This window comes from Orbicella faveolata, unplaced genomic scaffold, assembly GCF_042242905.1.
Source record: "Orbicella faveolata isolate gen_17 unplaced genomic scaffold, um_ofav_v1 contig_48, whole genome shotgun sequence".
Taxonomy (NCBI): domain Eukaryota; kingdom Metazoa; phylum Cnidaria; class Anthozoa; order Scleractinia; family Merulinidae; genus Orbicella; species Orbicella faveolata.
This window is the reverse complement of record NW_028301578.1, coordinates 3589494-3610312: the sequence shown is the minus strand read 5'-3', so window position 1 is coordinate 3610312 and position 20819 is coordinate 3589494. Positions and strand designations below refer to the sequence as shown.

Sequence of the window (20819 nt, the reverse complement as noted above, 5' to 3'; positions counted from 1 at the left end):
TAAACCGCATGACAAAAACGATTTAATACCACTGTATAGTCAACAGCCGAGGGGTACTCCCTAAAATGGCTTATACAGGGAGGCTTTTCCAGGCTTCACTCAGCAGGTGTATAAAAGGGTAATGATTTCACAAGTTCAGGTATATGAAAGGGTGAGGAAACCACACCTCACATCTGTGAGAGTCATCGAAAAGAAATCCGCTTATCGCTACAGCAATGTAACAGCTTAGCTTAACATAACAGGCCTATAGCTAACAAAACATACAAAACAAGTACAAGTCGAACCTCTATTAAGTTGTCGCCCAGGGGAAAATAGTCAACTGGGCGCTTCATAAAGATTTACCGTTTAAATAGAGGTGAAATGCAATAAAATTAGCTAATTGTGGAGTCTAAGTGGTGACCGCTTCCGTTTAATAGAGAGTGGCCCGCTTAATAAAGGCTACCATCTGACCTAGTAACACGCACAATCAACCCTAATTTGAAGACAGGAACGAAAGAAAATATAATTGTTGAATCGCTTGTAAAATCAGAGGTGTGATTACATAAATGCGGACGAGGTAATCGTAGAGAAATATAAACTTAGTTGAAAAAAATCAGGTATTATAAAATAGGCCCTTTGCACATGGTACGGAATTAATTATGGTGGGACGCAAGTTGCACAGTGGGACTTCCAAAACAAAGGAACTCGTACCATTCCAGCCCGACCTTTCGATTCCTTTGTTTTGAAAGTCCAACTGTGTAACTTGTGTCCCACCATCATTAATTCCGTACCAGGTGACCGGAGTTCTCCGAGCGCTGTGGTCCCCGGGAGAACAAGACGGCAACGCGCATAGGGTCGCATGTAGCCGCTAAAAATATATTTAAATAGCGCGTGACGACTAATTAGTAGAATTCTACTAGTATACTACTGTAAATTCTGCAATCTGATTGGCTGAGCTACTCGTATGCTATCAACCATTAGTAGAATTCTTCAAGTATACTACTGCAAATACTGTAATCTGATTGGCTGAACCATTGAACACTATCAGCCATTAGTGTGCAGTGGCTGGAGGTCGTCTAGGAAATTTTGATGCAAATGGATAACTAAATTCCTGAGAAGTCTAAACGAAGGACATTTACGGTTTCTTGACTTTTAAAAAAGTTGAAATTTTAAATGGCAATTCAATCCGAGCGATCTTTTTCAGGCGCAAAGTTTAATAAAGCGTCAAGAAATAATTGAAAACCGTGAATTTTCTCAAGGGCAGGGAAAGCCCTCGCACTCGAGGAATTTAAAGATTATATTCTACGCTGAAAACTATCGTTTTCACAGGAGCAAGCTGGGAGGAGCCGCCGAACATTTGATTGACGTTAGCGAAAAACGCATTTGTGACTTGAGCTTTGAATTTCAGAATCCGCATGTTATTGAAAGGCGCAGTAATGATGGCGTTTCAGGCAGTCCAATTTTCAACATTTCCGGGGAAGAAAAAATCAAAAAAGCATGCCCGCAGACCTGAACCCTCAAGAAGTCCGCTTGTTTTAACCTTTTTTGTTTGTTTGTTTTTCTTTTTTGTTTTGGATCCGGTGTATTCAAACGTCGCCGAAAAGCCTAGTTAGATAAGAAAGCTAACAGACCTAACTGAGTGCCCATGCAATCAATTAATGAAGCGAGGAGTCGCGTAAATATATAGGATTATTACGACTGAATATTAACAAATCATCAATCTAAAGCAGCTATGTCAGCTCTTTTGTTTGCTCACTCGCCAATGAAAACTTCACCTTGGTTTGTGTGCCTTTTTATCCTAAAAGAATCAAATTCTCGCACGCTTGTTTGTTTGCCTGTAGGGCGTCGCTTTAAACTGATGATTTGTTGACTAGCCGTTTTCGTCTGTCAACCTCGTTCTTAACAAAAAACTTTACTGCCGTCCATGAGCGACTGCTCAGGGCCCCTTGGCTTCTTTTGATACATTCGTCACATGCCTCTTTTCCTGGCACAACACCTGACGTTATGAAGCGCCCTAGGTGGCTCAGGACCGCTCTTTTTTCTTCGTTTGTCCATGGCTGTTTCACTGCTGTCTGTCCTGAAAACGGAAGCAAATAACTGATTAGTATATTTTTAAAACGAATAAGTTTTCTGAACTGATAGTGGCGTGAGGCACAGAACTTCTGTAGATTATCTTGGGAAGACACAATGGACCATATTTTTTTTCAGGGCCCGAACAAACGCCAGCCGAAGGTTCAAAACATGTCCATCGGGGTCACGGTGCTTACAGAACCTGGGAATTGACAAAACTGACTGAAAGAAAATACAGTTTCAAGGCCCGTTCACACGAGCGAATTTTACTTTTATTTTGGATGCGATTTTTACGGCGACTTAATCGTGACGCAAAATCACTCGTGTAAAATCCCCGCGATTTTAATACGATTTCTTTCTCCTCCGAAGAGGCACCTTATATGGGAAATTGAATAATAATATTAGGTTTAGGAGGGCGCGCGGGAAACGATGGGAAGAGGGAAAGGGCGGGAGCCTCTTTTCTCTCTTTCTCCTTCCCAGCATTCCCCGCGCGCTTCCGTTTTTCCCTCTCCCCAGCCTCCGAACTACCAGCCTACGGCCAAGAAGCCTTTACGGTCAAAACAGCACGAAAGAGGCCTCTGCGGAGAAGAGAGCAGGTGTTTTGAATATGCAAATTTCACTGCGATTTTGCTGCGATTTTCTTTAGACAACTGCTAAAATGTGTACCAGGGGTCCCCTCAGGGGAAATTAGTATCTGTGTTTTTCGTCATACCACAATGGCCGGAAACATTAAGGAAACCTGAAAGTCCGCAGAAAAAAAGCGCACATGGGAAGTTGCTCCCTCTTCGTCTCTAGTTGCCTTCCATGATTTTACCCAAATTGATCGTTTTTTCCTCTTTCTTTGCCGGCGAACATATAATGCAATAGTTACACATAAATGAATATTTGCAAGTTTCACATCGTTACGCCAATTGTTACAACAGCATTTTCAACAATGTTGATCAACTACACATACGTCTTGCCTAAAAACCACTGGGAAAAACGCTCGTGATTCCTTCGCCGGGTATCAACTTACTTTTACTTTTTGGCGGCACATGTTTAGAAGCTTTCTGTCCATCTGAACTATGGCGAGGACCTGAAATACAGTAATGAAAAAGCGCCCGTGCTGTGTGAGTAACATTAGCATGCAGTCATTTTTCTCGTCTGACCATGTTAACCGTATCGTTACCGTCAGGACTGAGTGAAAAAGAAATCGTGCCACTGCGATTTGTCCTTTTACCAGTTAATCGTAACTATAACAAAATACGAAAGTGAAGAAGACAGCATTTACTTTCCGAGATTCAGTTGGAAAAGGAACCCATTCAAGCGCAACTGTCTAATAATCAGGGTTGCTCGTAACTAATCAGATACGAGAATTTTATTTATATAGTCATGATTATTTATGTTATTGTTTATTGAAGTGCTTTACACACTCGCTTAGCGCCTATTGTTTTCTCGGGGGAAATTTGTCCTGGGACAACTCCGAATTTATCATCTTCCGCAGTCTGCAAATGAAAGCACAAAACTAACGATTTCACTTTTCAGATTTTCAAACCTTGGCATGAGAAATTAAAGTCAAAGTTCTATTTTTAAAGTGGCACCAGTAGGGAAATGGCCAAAGCTTGACCGCTTCAGTAATACGACGTACGTACCTTCAATGTTGCATTGGAATGAAATCATTTTTGTCTGCACTCAATACCATTATTTTTTTGTCATTTCTAATTTTATTTAATATCTTTGAATTGTTCCCTTGTGTATAGTGAACGTTTAATACAGGACAGAACAATAGAGACAGTTCTGTGGGACCGCTTAAAATGGAAGTCGACTTTACAGTTATCAAGGGAAGCGATTTCTGAGTTTCAATTAAGTTTATCTACGTATGTATGTTAGTACAAGTGACTGCCTAATAGAAGTTTGACTGTATCCTTTTTTGTAAAAAATTTCATCATTCGCTCAAAGGAGCTCAGTCAAGGTTTGCGCATATTGAAAAGTTTAGCCTCAAATTTTCAAATTCATCGTTTGTTATCCGTGTCAATCTTCTCCATCCTTAGCCATCCTTGTTCCTTTATGGTTTATCATTATCTCTTTGGTGTTTTTCTATCTTACTAAACTGTTATTTTCAGGTTCCCTTCAATTTAAAGGTAATTTTGTATGTGGCCAAAATAACTCAAATTATCGTGACTGAGCTTCTTTAATGTGGTTCTGCGGCATAGTTGTCTTCCGTGATTTGTTCAAGACAGGAGATTGAGTTTTGTTTTGTAAGTCTGTTGGTTTGATAGGATTTAAATTTGAATTTTCTTGGCTCTACATGACTATTGAGTTTATCATTGAAGCGCAACCTCAAGAAAATTAGCTAAATTAGTAAATGTTTTGTATATGTATCGAATACTCTCTTGTCTGCTTTTATCAACTCACTTCTGGGACTCTGTGGCACAGTTTTTGGCACTTTCTTTCTTTGAGGACCTGAAAATAAACATGGTCAAATTGTAAATGCAACTGTTCTAAGTTTAATTTTTTTCTGTTCATAACAAATGATCTATACTTTTGCCTTAAAATGATTAGGGTTTTTGGACCTGTCACCTGTTTTAACTGATCAAATTCCTATTTCTAACTCTACACAACTAGTGTAAAGGAAATTGAGGGTTAGTACACCGTACCTTTGTTAGTCTCTGGCGCACAGCTTCTCGCACCGTTCTGTCGTTTCACACCACTAAGAGGACCTAAAACGAACATTTTCAGTATTTGCTCTGAATAAATTTGACAACGAAAAAGGAAGTCAAAGTTTTAATTTTCAATCAAATTAGCACGCCCCTTTCCGTTCATATACAGCAGTCAACGATGGGAATTTAATCCAATCAGATTTAAACAAATGAATAGCTAGCTCCTCCTTAAAAACACCTGCACACATAGTCTTTATTTATTTATAACGTGAAAAGAGAATAGCGGGACATTGCTCCTAGCCTGCATTCATTTAATTAGTTTCTCACCATCATCATCTAAAAAAGAATCTGCAAAGAAAAACGAAGTGAAGTTGAAGTGAGTTTTGCAGTTTTCCATGTTTTCCAGAACTAGCATGAGATTAACGACAATTGATATTATAGATCAAAACCAACATAGATTTTTACAACATAGCCATCCTCTGAGGCAGAGGGAGGGAACTTAGTTATGTTTTTATGCCTGGGGTGGGGAGGGTTGAGGGGGGGGGGGGGGAGGGGTAACACAGGGAACGACCCGTGAAATAGCGGCGGTAGGTGGGCGGATATAAGTTGCCTCAGTTTAAGGGTTAACCGAAGATAAACGGATATGATCTTAAATAAAACAACTTAAAATGATGAAAGGGGCTCATATAAAGGTTTTCTTTCTTTCAAACCGCTGAGTTCTCGAATGCCTGGTCCACGTGTCCAAACACTTACTTTGATTGGCATCGTCGTCTTCTGCCGAGGAGGACTCTAAAATGAAGGAATTAAGAAAACCTTGAAAAGTGTCATAACGGTGATCCCCGTCCATTTCAATTCGGGGGGGAATGAAAGGGCTCTAAAACCAGGCATAGATTATGACCATTATGTTCTGAGTATAATTTCAAGGAAACTGTGACATTAAAGAAAATATTCCTCGAAAAAAAAACCTAGAAAATTACGACATACAGTATTCGTTTTCTTCCCTGGAGGCGCCACTTTGTCGACGTTAGTAACCCGCAGTCTCGAAGTAATATTTTCTTTGCTCTTTTTATAAATGACGTCTGAGCATCTTAGAATCTGAACGTCTCGAGCTATGTATTTAGTCTTGGTCTCGCAATTGAAGGAGTCAAAATGTCCCGGGCTCACAAAGAAAAAGTCTTGCATTTAGCATACACCAACCCTGGATCACTTTGCGGACAAGGTGTCAAAACGGGCATGAAGTATCTAACTTTTAGAAAATAACGATTTCTTCCAGCTCGAATGAAGTGGCTACTCCGAAAATACTTTAGTTTTAAAAACTTGTTTAGCGGTAACATGTAGTAACGGACCTAATGATTCGAGGAAAAAGATTGCAGATGTTTACGGTGGATTGGAACTTTGGAAAATATTTTATCCTACTACCTTTCATATCCACAGTGAGCAGGACAATTCTCATGCACAGTTTAAACTTTATAAAAAAAGTTGTCCAGAAATAGATTGTTCATCGTTGTATGGCAATAATAATTAATGACAAATAATAATACTCTTTCTAACTACAAAAAAATATTCTGAGAAATTATTGTCTCACCCTACAATCTGTTGCCTTACGTCTCGTAAGGCGCATAGTACTGATTCGTTATTACAAAAACACGACTTGTTACTCTCCATTACGATTCTCCTAGTCAGCTCCAAGAATTGCGCATGACAGACGGATTCTGCGCATGCTCACAAAATCGGTCTCGATTCTTGGTACTGAAAACGAGAATACTGTAGTTACTATCGCACTTTATATCGTTGCAATGACGCTGGTGATATGCAAAATACATGCCGTATCTGACCCACCTTCTGACTCATTGCCGGTGTCATTAATGTCCGGGATATCTGTTAATAAGAATATTCAATTCGTTAACATCTTGTTGAATCAAATCTGCGAAATTTAAGAATTCTTGAGTCCACGTGTTTTTTTTCAGCTATTTTTGCTAGATTTATGTCCAGATAACGTTAACAATGAATAAACTTTGTGTTTAAGTACCTTCCACTGACATATCCCCCAGGTTCTTTCCGACTATTCTTTCCAGGTTCCCTGAATCTACAGCAAGGAGCAGTTTGCTGACTTTCGCTAGTTCCGTTGTGGAATGATGGAGGCGATAGAAGTCACGATGCACGCGCACATCGTGGCCAAGATGGCGCGCTAGCCAATCGATATCAACTTCACTCAACGCTGCTGTCTGTGATACAGTGGCTATATATTTGCGCAGTTTGGTGCTGGTGATCGACTTTGGCTGACGGAGAGATCCTTCAATTTCTCTGACATTGCTCGTCACGCAGTCCCAGCCTCTCAGATGGTCCACAGACCCTTTGGTAGCCCTTGCAAAAACAAAGGTGTTTTCTTTCGGAATGCTGTCCGGCCGTGTTTTTATCAACACCTCAATCGCTGACTTCGTCCCTGGAGTCAAAAGGATTGGCACCTTTCTATTCCTCTTACCGGTGATTTCAATAAGATCTAACCTGAAGATTTAACGTTCAGTAGACAATGTGAAATATAGGAGTAAAATAACAGTGAAGCATACCGAAGCGAAATGAATTTTGGTTCGAGAAATCGGAATTTCACTGTACAAAAATTCATTGTAAACATTAACGATCTCCGCATGTGTGGAACAAAACTGGAACTTAGGTTTCTCATATAATTGTTTATTCTCTCTCTAAATATCAAAGAATTAAAAGATCAATTAGCATCCTTTATTTGACCTTATTTTATTTTCTTACATATCTTGACTGAATTTTGCACAGGTTACTTTTTTCGGTATTCATTCAGTAAATGATGGGAACACGGAACTTTCTTGTGTTCATTTATTCTGCTTATTTCGGTTATGATCTAACTTTTGTTACCTTTCACAAAGTCGCCTTTCTAGAGGCGACAAAGCCTTCTTCATATCGCTGTTGCAACCGCTCCAATTGGGGCGATTTACGAATTGGTTAACTTGAAGCGTCGCGGTCTCTCCGGATCTCCTCTTGTTGAATAGTATAACACGGGTCAAGGTTGCCTTGGCTAGATTGGCCCACTGTTCAACGTTCACGGCAGAGCCTTCTGCTGTCAATGCGGATGATAAAGACTCCATCTTGGAATCGAGATGATCTTTAAGTCTGGTAAGATCCTCTGCCAGGGGTAGATAATCAACTTTATTTTGTTTTTTTGACCCTAACGAAGCGAGGGACCGCGAGCTAACTTTGGCGGTCCACTCGCTTTCGAAAAGGTCAATAAAACGCTTGGCTTGCTTGATCACAATCTCGTCTTTGCTCCGCAGGGCAGAACACTTAACGACTTGGGCACAGCGCTTAATACTGTGCCCTAGCTTAAGGGCTAGAGAAGGAATCCCTACATTCAGTCGTGATTCCTGGTCGAATCCACACAACTCTTTGACCGCCTCTATCAGCTCATCAAACTTTGCGGTGTCAATGTAGTTCTGAAGCGCTGCTTCTTCCTCATGGCTCCTCGCCCGCAGTGTCATCAGAAGCCGGGCCAGCTGACGCATCCTTTGGGAAACGTAGTTGGCGTTTTTCCTCCCCACCTTTTCCAAGATTGAAGCTCCGAACTGCAAAATTACCTTATCGTGCTTCGCCACGAAGGAGATGTTGTCGTTTTTCATGACAGAAAGTACACTCGAATATAGCTCCTTGCCGTCATCTGCCGTTGAGATCGAACCAGCCGGTAGCAGAAGCTTGGCTTCACGCTGCACCTTCTTCCATTTCTTAGTCTCTGATGTTTTGTGTACGCAGCGCTTGCAGTGACGCCAAAGCTCGTCGGCTTTGAAGAAGCCAAGGCAATCTGGACAGGGCAAAAATGACGAGGCATTGGACGGGTGTTTTCCTGCGGGGTTTCTTACAACGATCAACTCTCCCTCGCCGAGGGCTAAAACGTTGCAGTTGTGATGATAGTCTCCCCTAAGACGTATTCTCTCGAACGCCCTTGACCTATCCTTGAGCGCCATCGCCTCTGCCACAATCTTCTCGTCTTTGTGTTTTCTCATCAAGTGTCTGGAGAGCTTTGACTGTTTTTCTCCGCAAAACATGCACATATGACTTTTAGCGTCGGAGTCTTTGATCGTTATCTTGGATGGCATTGCTACAAATAAAGAATTTGTGTGAATTATGAACCAGCAACATTCTATATGATCAGGAGCCCATCACTAGGAGCGTGCAACTCCCTTACTAAGCCTATGTCACGACATTTTTACAGACCAGTCTATTTTTAGGCTTCTTTTCCCGCGAAAAGAAATGGTGAAATGATGATCACAACGTCAATTAAAAATTAAGTTCGTGCTTGTGTTTGGTCGCTGAGGTTCGCGTTAAATTCAAGCTAAAAATAGATCGGTCTGTGAAAACGTCGTGACAGAAATAAGGGCACGTTCCAAGTGATGGGCTCCTGATATGACTTATTCTGAATGATATTATACTTCAAGACCAATAATAAATGACTGGAAAATTAGAGCTAGGGTGTTAAATCCAAAAGAAACTGGATTTAAAGGTGAGTTCGAGTTAACCGAGTTCAAGTTAGCGGGTACTAGTGCCCGTTCCGAAGTTCAAATGGAGACTGGAGTCGAATTTTAAAATCATTTAGGTTAATTAAAATTGGAGCCTATCACAAGAAAGAGCCATTAAAATTACCGCTAATCCTCTATTAGCCCTCTCCCCCAAAACAGCTCGCAGAAAAGAAACATATACATTGCTGTCTATATACAAGCGTACCTTTCTTAGTCACACCGACAGCAGCAGGTTTTCTTAATGTGTCTGATACACTCGAACTCCCAGCCTGTACCGCTTGCACCTCATGATCAACCTTTAAAGAAAAGGCAATTTGTTGACAACTGCGTCCGGGAGGAGCCGCGTTAGACGTTAACAGTTAACCGAAATATTAATCTTTATTGAGTAAAAATGTTTTGCACTACTTATGTTTCGCGTTTGCCTCTATGTCAAAACGAGTCTCTTGCGAATCCACATTTCATGCGAAAATGTGTTCTCCCAACAGGTTTATTTTCTTATAAATCAAACTCATTTTCATATGAATTTGATTTGCGCGAGAACTCGTTTTGAAACAGAGGCACAAGGTAACAAGTCAACAGAAAAGAGTCATTTGAATAAGAACTGGAAACTAGCTTAAAAAATCCCCCGGATTATTGCTACCACGTTTTCGACCCTGAGGTCAATACTTCTGAACGTTTTTAGTTATTTTTAGTCTCAGAAAAGTGTCTTAAAGGTGACTCGATACCGTTACAGTTAAATGAAAATAATTTATGTGAAAAAAAAAATACAGCAACGCTTAAAGTTAGGTTTTGATTGTCCCTTGCCTGATCGGTCCGCAAGAAACAAGAAACACGCAGTCTGTGGAGCGCACTCCACTTATTCGTTTTCGCTTCTTTGTTCTGAGGTACCAAGATCCTGTTTTGTGGGCGTAGCTTGAAATTTTTGTTACTCCTGATAGAATTCGTTTGCTTGCTTCAGACAACACAAGGTTAGACAACACGATCTGAGGTTGTGATTTAACAGGAGGCAGCGGTCCCGGGTTCGAGTCCCGCTCTGGTCACCACCTGGATTTGTTTCTCGGTAGCCCTGAGTTCAACTCCTCGGCCACGCTTGTAAATTGTTGTCAACTGTTAAAGATGTATATTTTGGGAGGCTAAACTGTCAGCGTTAAGCTCAGTATTAAACACGTAAAACAAAACTATTTTGTACTTTGATACTTTGATTTATCTTATTCGACTTTGGATAGCAGTATTCTATTGAGAGGAAAAGAGCTGGACATGAGAAGGTCTAAAATTAAGGTATTGTCCTCCCTGCTGTAAGTTGCCAAGACTTACAACATTGTACTGATCGCTTACGTTCTTGAACTTTTTTCCAATCCGAGCTGAGGAAACAAGACTTACAGTTTTAGCGGAGTGAACTTTATCGCCACCGACATACACTGACGAAAGGCAGTCATCAGCAGTACCACATTTTGTTCGCGTCTAAAAGGAAATGAGAATACGCAAGAATGTACATCAAAACGAGAACACAAATAGAAAACTTCTCACAGGTTGCAAAAAGCATGAAACGCATGAATTCTTCCCCGGTCTTTTTCAAACTTACACTTTCATCGAGGTCAAAATCATTATTCTCCGTTTGGGACTGTCCTTTTGCTGCTGAAACAATGAATAGTACTACTTAATTATTTTGGCCATGACAAGACCAAACGAGCCTGATATGCCGCCGATAACAGGTCACGTGACTCAACTAGTTAACAATGAAAACCCAAAATAAGTTATATTTTATATTGTTACCAAGTTTGAAAGTGTTTTCGTATTAAGATCGCTGAAAAGTTGTGACTATTTTCAGATTTTATGCAAACTGTTAGGCTGCAAGCCATGCCTTAACATGTTTGAGTTGAGCTAAGTAATGCCGTTTTCTCGAGAAGTAGAAGACATAATCAATGTGGAGAGAAGTAGAAGCGAACCTTTAGTCACTGCTTGTCTCGGGGCTAGTTCACTGGACTGATTCTTTTCTTCCTGTTGTATACAAACAAAAGTACAACTGTTTTAAAAACTTTGATGGCTTCTCAAGGTTCGCTATTACTGAAGAGAGTTTTTGTCCGGACGCTAACAGGGATTCTCCACCCATGAATTCTTCAACGGGAGTTAAAATAGGAAAATACGAAACGACTCATAATTGACCAGATTCAACCAAGAAAATTATTACTACGCTTATGATTTTACAACTCGAACTCCCCGCGAACTCGAATAAAATCCAATTTCCCCTCGTTTTTACCCGATTTATAGTCATTTACTATGGGCTGACTCGAACTCGGTTGACTTGAACTTGCCTCAAACTCCCCGCTAACTCAAACTAATCTTATTTTCCTTTTGCTCAACTCGAACTCTATTTTGCGTTGCTGATTGACTTGTCAAAATCTTGAATCGTGATTAACAAACAAACACCAACCCTGCTAACCTCCTCGAGTATATTGTTGAATAAAAAGCAGAACTCACATTTTCATCTTCTTCTTCTTCGTCATAGTCATCGTCATCGTCATCGTCATTCTCTTCATCGTCACTGGGATCATATGATGACATTGAGTCGTCATCAGTGTCGACGGGTCGGTCATCCTCATCAATGAGACAATAGTCAACATCTTGCTTGCAACTTCGGATGTGCTTTGTTCTGTTCTGAGAACAAACAAGAGAACAAAATTGGGATAACTGAAGAACGTAGAGGTACATTGGACAAGCCTTGCGCGCTTTGAAAACAAGAACAAAAGAGCACAAAAGAGCCGTCATTACGGGTAATAAGAACTCTTTGTTGGCGCAACATTGTGTACAAAACTGACAAAACAGTCACGAATTTGATCTCGATGATATACAGATAGTGTACCGCTGTTCGCAGCGCTAGTGGACGCGAATATTGCTTCTAGAAGTGTGACATTCGATGCGTGACCAGAATTTTAGCCAATCTCTAGTGGGACTCTCGTTCATTTTAAAGGTCTCGTTTACATCTTGACGCCGTTTTTAACGCATAATTTTTTATGCTGAAGAAGGTTGCAGTACTTTAACCGAAACGTTAAAATCAACCCTTTTTTAATCATTGACAACAAACATTTTAGTATTTTTATCTTGCCTGACTACAATTACCACGGTATTTTTAAAATATACTTTATATCTTAAAAGGGCACTCGCGTCGATATAAGAGCAGACATTATTAAGCTCTTATTAATCGAGCAGGAGGTCTGTATGGGAGAATCTTGACCGAGGTCGTGAGTACAGACCGAACGCAGTGCTAGTGAGGTCTGTACACACGACCGAGGTCAAGATTCTCCCATCCAGACCGACTGAGCTCGGCTAATAAGATTTTTATTATATGGCACAAATAAGAATAATTTAATTCGTTTTAATGTAACTGGTTTGTACTAACTGTCATTTTGCTTGCGAACAGCGATGAGCTGAATTTAATTCTGCTAAAGTTTGCTCGTCCTCTTTACTTTTTTTTTTCATCAGGCTTTTTGGCACTTCCATAAATATGTATTGTTAGATGAAAACAGTCAATGACTTGCTATTGTAGTTCGCAACTTTAGATGGGAAAATCTAGACCGCTTTCCACATCGATTTCAGCCAATCAAATTCGCGAACTCGGTAGTTCCCAGTCCTTGTGAGACAGAGCCATATAACAAAGACAAATATAATGTCCTTTATGTCGAGGCATGCTGCCCGCTTGATAATCTGCTGGGGTTGCATAGTACCAGGTATAGTGGGTATCATTAAATATAACCAATGAGGTTAGAAGGCGGTTTCAGGTTCCGATTTAAGCACGGTTTTTAAGCTATATTTCTTTCTTCCCCGCCTCTTTCCCCTTTTTACCGACCAACGGATTACTGTTTCTTATTCAGTTGTTTTATTATCATATTGGCGCATTTTTGTCGCCCCAATTTTATTCAATAGCAGAATCTGTTTCAGTAGTATTAGCGCTATGTTGTGAATTTTAGTAACACCTATTACACATTTCATTGATTTCATTAAACATGCCACAAGGGTGGCCAGATTTATCCAACACAATTGTCTATTTACTGGGTTTCTCGTTCCTTAACAAAATACTGAGAATTAAAGTAAAACACATGCTTAATAGTTGGCCTTTATATCTTAAGAAGGCACTTGCGTCAATATGAATAGTTGCTTGGATTTTTTTTTCGCGGGACCGGTAAACAAGTATGACAGAAATCTAATATCCTCTTAATGCCTGTGTGGCTCACGAGGCCTCCACAATGTTCTTCCAAGCAATTCTGTCCTGAGCTGATCTTTCCGCGTTTACTCTCGTCTCCACGCAGAAGATGGAAAGATAAATCGCGGAATCACGGAAACAAATTTGCTTCCGAAACTAATTGGCTGTCGCTGCTCGCCAGTAATGGATGGAGATGCTTCACACTCCTTACAACTCCTATCAAACTTTGTGTTTAATTTTTGGTAGACAATGTCACTGGATTAACTTCCTTTTGTGGGCATTTTTATTGTTTGCAGCTTTGACAAAAGCTCAGTCAAACCTGTTGACGTACCCCCAGGCATGATGTTATTTATGTCGATAAATTGACCTATTGTATTCAAGGCACATACCTGTCGATCCGATGGTGGTCTGTCATGTGACATAACAGCCAATCATGTTAAAGAGTCATGGTGTTATCTATCTACCAGTATAAAAGACTGGTCGCATTCTCAATCATTCTCTCTTGCTTTCACCATCACTGCGAATATATCTCTTGGGGATAACATTTTTTCAGGCAAGTTGAAGAGATATTTTGTATTACATTAGAATGGGTCTCCCTCTAATTTTTATTCTGGGGCATTCATTCATTAGACGTTTAGACAACTTCGTTGCCGCAAACCCTAACCTAACCTTGTTGAATAATGTTGCCACATTTAAATGGCGTGGTGTTGGGGGGGGGGGGGGGGGGGGGAGAACTATGGCTAAGACGTTGCAATACGACCTCCCCGTGGTCGCTTCATTCGCTCCAGACATAGTTATTTTACAGCTGGGAACCAATGATCTTTCTCGTCTTGATCCTTTAGTTGTGGGTTCTTCTGTCGAGGAGCTTGTTACCATTCTGCACGACACGTACAACGTTAAGCTTATTTGTGTCTGCCAAACCCTTCTGGGGTCCGATCCTGTATTCAACGCGCGTGTCCGCGCGTTTAACAAATATGTTAAAACGTTCTCGAAGCCCTCCCTTGCGTCTTTTTCTGGGGACATAGGCCCGGGTCGCACATGAGAAATTTCTGTGAGGTTTTGTTTACATAAGGGTCAAAATCTGTCAACACACGACATGTTCATATGCGTGATAGCAGAAATTTTCAAATTTCTGAAAAGATCAGAAGACGCCGTAGAGTATGGGTGGAGCTGGTAGATTTTTCAAAATTTCGCTTAAACAAAGGAAACCGCGACCCGAAATGTCATTACTTGTCGTTCACGTCGATAAAAAAAAAAAACTTTCTCGGGTGGTAAACAATGTCGGAATTTAGAATTTTCTCTTACAATCCTCACGTTGAGAGTATTACGGATGAGATCAAAAGTGTTCTTGTAGACTCGTAACCGCTGCCGAAAGTATTCTTGTGGCACAGTAGGGGTCGTTATAGGTCGTTATATCTCAAACCAGGATTCGGCTGGGCGGGGAATGCTCCATGCATAGGGCGCTATGCGTTGTCGGCGTAATCGCCGATTCTGTCGCCGTATCATAGCGATATTTAGCATTGCCTGATAACTAAAATTTCTCCATCTCATGTACAAGATGAAAAATGCAACCATTTGTTGCTGTTGAATGCTGATACTCTGAAGCAGAAATATTACTAAAGCGATACAGATGGCTTGATTTCGATTCATGTTTACATTAAAAGTGCACTGGTTCGCGGGAAAGTGATGCGGCAAATACTGATCTTTAGGTGACAGATGCCACATGTAATGCGACCTTGACTATTCTTGATAAATTTTTAGATTTCCGGTTGCGGTTGCAAAATTTTTTGCACTAAAGACAAAGTAGGGAATTAATCAGGACTCATATGCGACCCGGGCCATAGAGGCTTTTGGAATGCATCCCAGAGATTTCTCGCTCGTGATGGTGTCCACCTCAATAGGCAGGGGCAATATAAGTTTTTTCGGAGCCTCAGAGGGGCCGTTTTAAAGTCATTGAGCATTTGTTCAATTGTCGATCATTAGGCCGAACTATGCTGTTTGACACTAATTCAAGCCATTTCTTTTGATATATGTACAGTGTACATTTTACACCAAGCCGTGTCTTGTTGCCTCGTGATTCAACTATTTTTGCGGTTTTCATTTGTCGCATACCTTTTCATTGCTGTTTCCGTTGGCTTATCATTTGGCCACCTGGGCTTTTATGACTGTTATTTATCTCACTTATCGCAATTTACAGCAAAGGCGTTGTCTCGGTCTGATAACAGTCTTTTTTAATCCTTTTTCACATACCGCAACTATTTGGCGGTCACTTTAATCCGGCACCTCTGAGGTTGTCTTTCCGTCCATGTAATTTTCTTAAGCTCATTTTACCTTGAATGCGGTTAAAGCTGTCACCTAACATCCGTTATTATATAGTTCATTTCTTCTCGCTTAATCATGCCGCCTAAGAAGTGTACTGCTGGCCCTGGAAGAGGCCGCGCAAGCTGCAATAGTACAAGATACCCAGTCTACTGCAGTCCCAGGGATGGTCCAGTTAAATCTCCAGGCGCTCACCAGCACAATTGCCGCTGCTGTCTCCGCGGCCGTGAAGGACGCTATGGCCACGCAGCATCAAGCGAGTGTCCCCGCCAGCACTACCACAGCACGTGGTCAGGTTGACCATCTGGTGAACGAGGAGATTTCAAACCTCACTCAACCCACAGGTACGCAAGGTGCGGATCCACCATTTTCTCCCTTGAGTGTTGGGGATGAACCCAGCCAGCTTTTTACCAGCATTGGCGTAGATTTAGGTGCTAGAGTTAGCTCAAAAATTTGGGCTCACGAATACATAAATGCAATGCAAAACATCCGGCAAGTCAATGTCAGGTCTCCTCAACCCACCAGCGCCCCAAAGTCGGAAAATCCGGATCACAACTTACTAATCCAAGTGTTGGACAGCCAGCCAGTCACGCCCGTAAAAACGGAGCGGTTTGAGAATTTATTGGCAGGTTATAGCCCAGCCCTAAAAACACTATTAGTTGACGGTTTTCGGAACGGTTTTCGAATTTCTTACATCGGCGAATTATCTTCTTTTGAATCTCCTAATTTGCAAAGTGCCCTGTAGAATCCGGAAATTGTTTCCGCAAAATTAATGAAGGAAATCGAAGCTGGTAGGGTTGTGGGACCTTTCAAGGCTCTTAATGAATTTAGATTAATTTACCATTCATCATACCCAAAAGGTTCGTCTGTAAATGATTCCATTCCTGACGAATGTTCATCAGTCCATTATGCTACTATTAGTGATGCCATTCATATTTTAAAGAAATTAGGTGCGGGTTCCTTTTTGGCTAAAACGGATATTAAGTCCGCATTTCGCATAATTCCTGTTCACCCGTTGGAGCACTCGTTACTCGGTATCAAATGGGCAAATGTATATTATTTTGATCGTTGTCTCGCTATGGGACTAGGGTCTAGCTGCGCGATTTTCGAAAAGTTCAGTTCTTCTTTAGAGTGGCTCGCCATGCAACACTTACATGTCTCTGCCGTTTTGCATATTTTAGACGACTTTTTGTTTATTGCGCCAAGTAGAGTTAAATGCGGTGAAGACCTTCATAAGCTTCTCGATATGTGCAACTTTCTTGGAGTCCCAATGGCCTAGGACAAAACAGTGGAACCGAATACCACTTTATAGTTTGCTGATGTAGAGCTCGATCCTGTGCGGCAGGAGGCCAGGTTTCCGTCAGACAAGCTTACCAAATGTCGTACCTTACCACATCACTTTCACAAGAAACGCTCCGTCGCTGTGCGCGAACTGCAGTCTCTAATTGGCCTGTTAAACTTCTGTTCTGTTGTCATCCCAGGCGGCGCTTTTTTACGCCGCTTAATTTACCTTACCAGCGGTCTAACAAGCCCTTATCACCACATCCGTTTACACAGAGAATTAGAATCTAAACATGACATCCGTATGTGGTTAACATTTCTAGATAATTTTAATGGAAGGGCATTTATTCCGTCGGACCGCTGGGAAACTTCCTCTACACTTGAATTATATACAGATGCCGCGGCATCTAAAGGTTATGGCGCGGTATTTGGTAAGCATTGGTTTGGCGGCGCCTCTCCGGATGCATGGCACAGTTTCAACATTACTTTCCTCGAGCTTTTTCCCATTATTTTAGCTGCCCACATATGGGGGTCTAGTATGACCAATCGCTGCGTGCTATTTTTCACAGATAATGCTGCCCTAGTAGATATTATAAATCAGCAGACCTCTAAGCATAAGTTAGTCATGGTTCTGCTACGTGATGATTACTTGGTTCTTAGTTGTCTACGCTATAATGTTTTATTTCGTGCTCGGCACATTCCCGGCCTGCGGAACAGCCAAGCCGATTACATCTCTCGCTTTCAGGTCGAGAGCTTCAAGTAAATAGCGCCACAGGCAGACGAATTATGAACACCAGTGCCAGCGAACCTTCTACCGGAGAGTTGGTCACTCATTTGAGAGATTTATTAGGCTCCGCTCTATATCGCCCAACTAAGTCTTTTTTGATTCATAAGTTGTTAACGGCTGTCAGCCGCCAGCGTTTGGCTGGCCTTCGTTTACCTATTACTCGACCGGTATTGCACGAGCTTATTAAATCTCTCCAACACACCACTTCTTCGGCTTTTCAACGTTGTCTCTACTCAGCCACGTTCCTGTTAGCTTTTTACGGCTTCTCTCGTGTTGGTGAACTGGCGGCTAAGAGTGGGGATCGTGCCGATTCCGTATTACAATTTAATGATTTGAAATTTTTGGTTAACAATGGCCAACCACAAATGATTAAGATCATCATTACCGCATTTAAGCGCAATACCTTGCACCTATTACGGTCTATCAATTTAACACCGAACTTTCCCGGTGTGTACAATTTTGTGGCCTTGATACCAGTCGATACAAAGGCCACAGCTTTCGAATTAGCGCTGCTTCGCTCGCGGCTGATAAGGGTTTCTCAGATGCGCAAATCCGCGCTCTTGGCCGCTGGAAATCTGATGCTTTCAAAATATATATCCGCTCTGAACGCCTCCAAGCTAATTAAGTTAAACATGTCAATAGGTCACGCACCATCGAAACACTTTTATACGTTTTTCTATTTTTCTTCAGTCTCAGAAATGTAGGTCAGACGTGGGCTGCTACTATTTCTGACGCATTATTTAGTACTATGATCAAGACTGTAGTTATTGTTGACGACCTTGTAGGTGAGACAAGGGCTGCTACATTTTTCTGTCGTAAATTATTTTATTTGCATTTTTTGTTTACACGCGATGTCGGAAACTGAGGTCAGACATGGGCTGCTGCGGTTTCCGTCGTCACATTACTTTTTCTGTTGTGCGTGATTGCGTGACAGCAACGTGGGTCAGACACTGATGGGCTGCCATATGTTCTGTCATTTTACGGTATAGATCGTTTTCACGTGACGTCATCAAATTCCAAAATCCAAAACTAAAGAGCCACGAAAATTTTTATCCTCACAAGGCATAAGGGGATCTAAACTTAAATCTGTTTACAACTTTTCAGCTCAATAGTGTGCTTGGTTTAAAAACCAGTGCCGTTTGAAGTTCAGAGTTATGTCGGTGCGTGACATACCATTCCGATCGCGTTTGTGGAGAAATATACACTTATCTAGTGAATTTTAGCCTTTTTAGGAATTAAAGTGTTAGGAAAAGTGCTTGTGTAAATGTTTGTTGGTTCAGTTCAGATAATCAGTCACCTAGATAGCCAAAGTAAGTTCCAGATGTTTGCACTATTTTCCGGTCGCCATGTTGGTGGAGCACAGAGCTCCACCAACATGGCGGCTCCATACTGGGCTCTGTAAATTTGCGCAAAACATTTCGACGAATATCTGAAGTTTGGGAAAACGCTGAGACCCAAAAATTGGAGAAGTTTCTCCTTTACCTGTCTCCTATAATATTAAAATTTCTCGACTTTATCCACTGAATAGTGTTCGATTTATTTTTTCGTTGCGTGACAGTGAAAACCATCTATTGTCAAAACTCGACGGTGACGTACGTCAGGCACGGGCTGTTACTGATCCGTCCATATTATTCTACTTTCTCTACTATAACTCGGTTTTTCAGTTCGCGAGCTATGCAGAGGTGTCTTGGTGGGGCTGCCACATTGTTGTGGCTTTTGGCGCCTTTTTCGCCGCACCTTTGCTGAAAATGATAATTTAATTACCATAGACATTGTTAACAATTAACTTTTATTTGAGTTCCTATTAAAACCACCACAGTATAAGTGGCCAAGAAATGAAGCTCTTGCGTTGTGACAACGTCATCAGCGTCACTTATTCTCTTTGCTCTACCACAGTTCCTGCGCTTTTTGGGAAGACATTAAAGAGGCTGTGAACAGGTCCTGGCTAGAGTGACGGTTGAAGAAGAAGACATGCATAATTTAGAATTACACGTAAATTGAAGGTCCGGTCCTCGTAATGTAGTACCGGGATAGTTTGTACAGTCAGCTATTAGGCTCTTGCAACAAATCCTGTAGTTTATTTGACAAAATAAAGCAACACTTTGGTTTTTCTAATCGGAATGTGCTGTATGACCGGTCTGTCTCTGCAACGTCTGTGTAGAACCAACCAAAGAGGTTGGTTTTTCGGGTCCTCGTAAACCAGTGTGTGTATGTCACCAAATTTTAGGAATGGTGTTGTCCTCGATATCACAGTAAAATTTGAATGGTTAGTGTGTAGTGTACAAGCAGACCCAAGAGTGACCCAGTAGCATACGTATTTTAGGTGGTCCCTGTAACGTCGGTTTCAGGGCGTGGTCCCCATAAAACACCTAAGGATAGTATTCGTGTGTGTGTGTGTGTGTCAAACCCTTTTCACTGACAAAAAATGAAGGAAAATTATTTTTGGTCCCGAAGTCGAGTGGACCGCTTTTAGCGGGACTGCCACTTAATACTCTTATCATGGCCACCTGCATATGATCCGACAGTCATGACAGGTCGGGCTTATTAGAGGTAACTAAAATTACAATGAACGACCTGGAGTGACAACAACTCGTTTTCTGCTTTATTAGAACCCAGAATTCTGATCTACAACCACTAAGCTGAGGTACTTACTGTATAGAGATTTATTTTCTTTTTTTCTTTCTTTTTACACTTATGACCTCGCTTAGCTAAAGTTGACGATGGAGAGCTGTTTTTCGTTGGCTACAGTGCAGCTACATTCTAAGTATGATAAGTTCTAAGAGATCGGTCACTTGGAATGACATACAAAATCCAACCTCTGCCGTTAGTATTTTGCATGGGATTTCCAGAAACTTAAGGGGCTCAGTCTCGGCATTTTGTGTTATTTTGACCACTTACAAAATTATCTTTAACGTGAAGGAAAACAGAAAATTGTAGTTTACTAAAACACCAAAGAGATAATAATTTACCGGCATTTTGCGTTATTTTGACCACTTACAAAATTATCT

The 20819-nt window shown here is 41.2% G+C and overlaps 1 protein-coding gene and 1 long non-coding RNA gene across 4 annotated transcripts; one reads left to right on the top strand and one right to left on the bottom strand.

The window, feature by feature from the left end:
- On the bottom strand, window positions 1–13846 carry LOC110058450 (uncharacterized). The gene is made up of 15 exons (XM_089281475.1): window positions 13814–13846; window positions 11705–11881; window positions 11173–11224; window positions 10809–10861; window positions 10607–10687; window positions 9432–9522; window positions 7575–8808; window positions 6718–7193; window positions 6528–6566; window positions 5442–5477; window positions 5016–5036; window positions 4686–4748; window positions 4444–4491; window positions 3065–3124; window positions 1–2056 (listed from the first exon to the last, which is right to left on the bottom strand). The coding sequence occupies exons 1-15, from the start codon at window positions 13844–13846 to the stop codon at window positions 1830–1832; spliced, it is 2691 nt and encodes an 896-aa protein (XP_089137601.1). The 3' UTR covers window positions 1–1829.
- A 51-nt stretch (window positions 13847–13897) lies between these two features.
- Window positions 13898–19926, top strand: LOC149096022 (uncharacterized). Of its 3 annotated transcripts, none has more exons than XR_016204533.1 (3): window positions 13898–13977; window positions 15801–16096; window positions 19708–19926. It is a non-coding gene; the product is annotated as an uncharacterized LOC149096022 (long non-coding RNA). The 3 variants fall into 3 exon arrangements; XR_016204534.1 differs by having other exon boundaries at window positions 13914–13977; window positions 14267–16096; XR_016204535.1 differs by lacking the exon at window positions 13898–13977 and having other exon boundaries at window positions 14171–16087.
- The last annotated feature ends 893 nt before the right edge of the window (window positions 19927–20819 follow it).

Coding starts and splice junctions, on each gene's coding strand:
- LOC110058450 (XM_089281475.1), bottom strand. CDS start 13,846: ATGTCACATGACAGACCACCATCGGATCGACAG. Junction 7,194..7,574: donor GAAAGGCGACTTTGTGAAAG/GTAACAAAAGTT, acceptor TTAAATCTTCAG/GTTAGATCTTATTGAAATCA. Junction 3,125..4,443: donor TGTGCCACAGAGTCCCAGAA/GTGAGTTGATAA, acceptor ACTGTATTTCAG/GTCCTCGCCATAGTTCAGAT.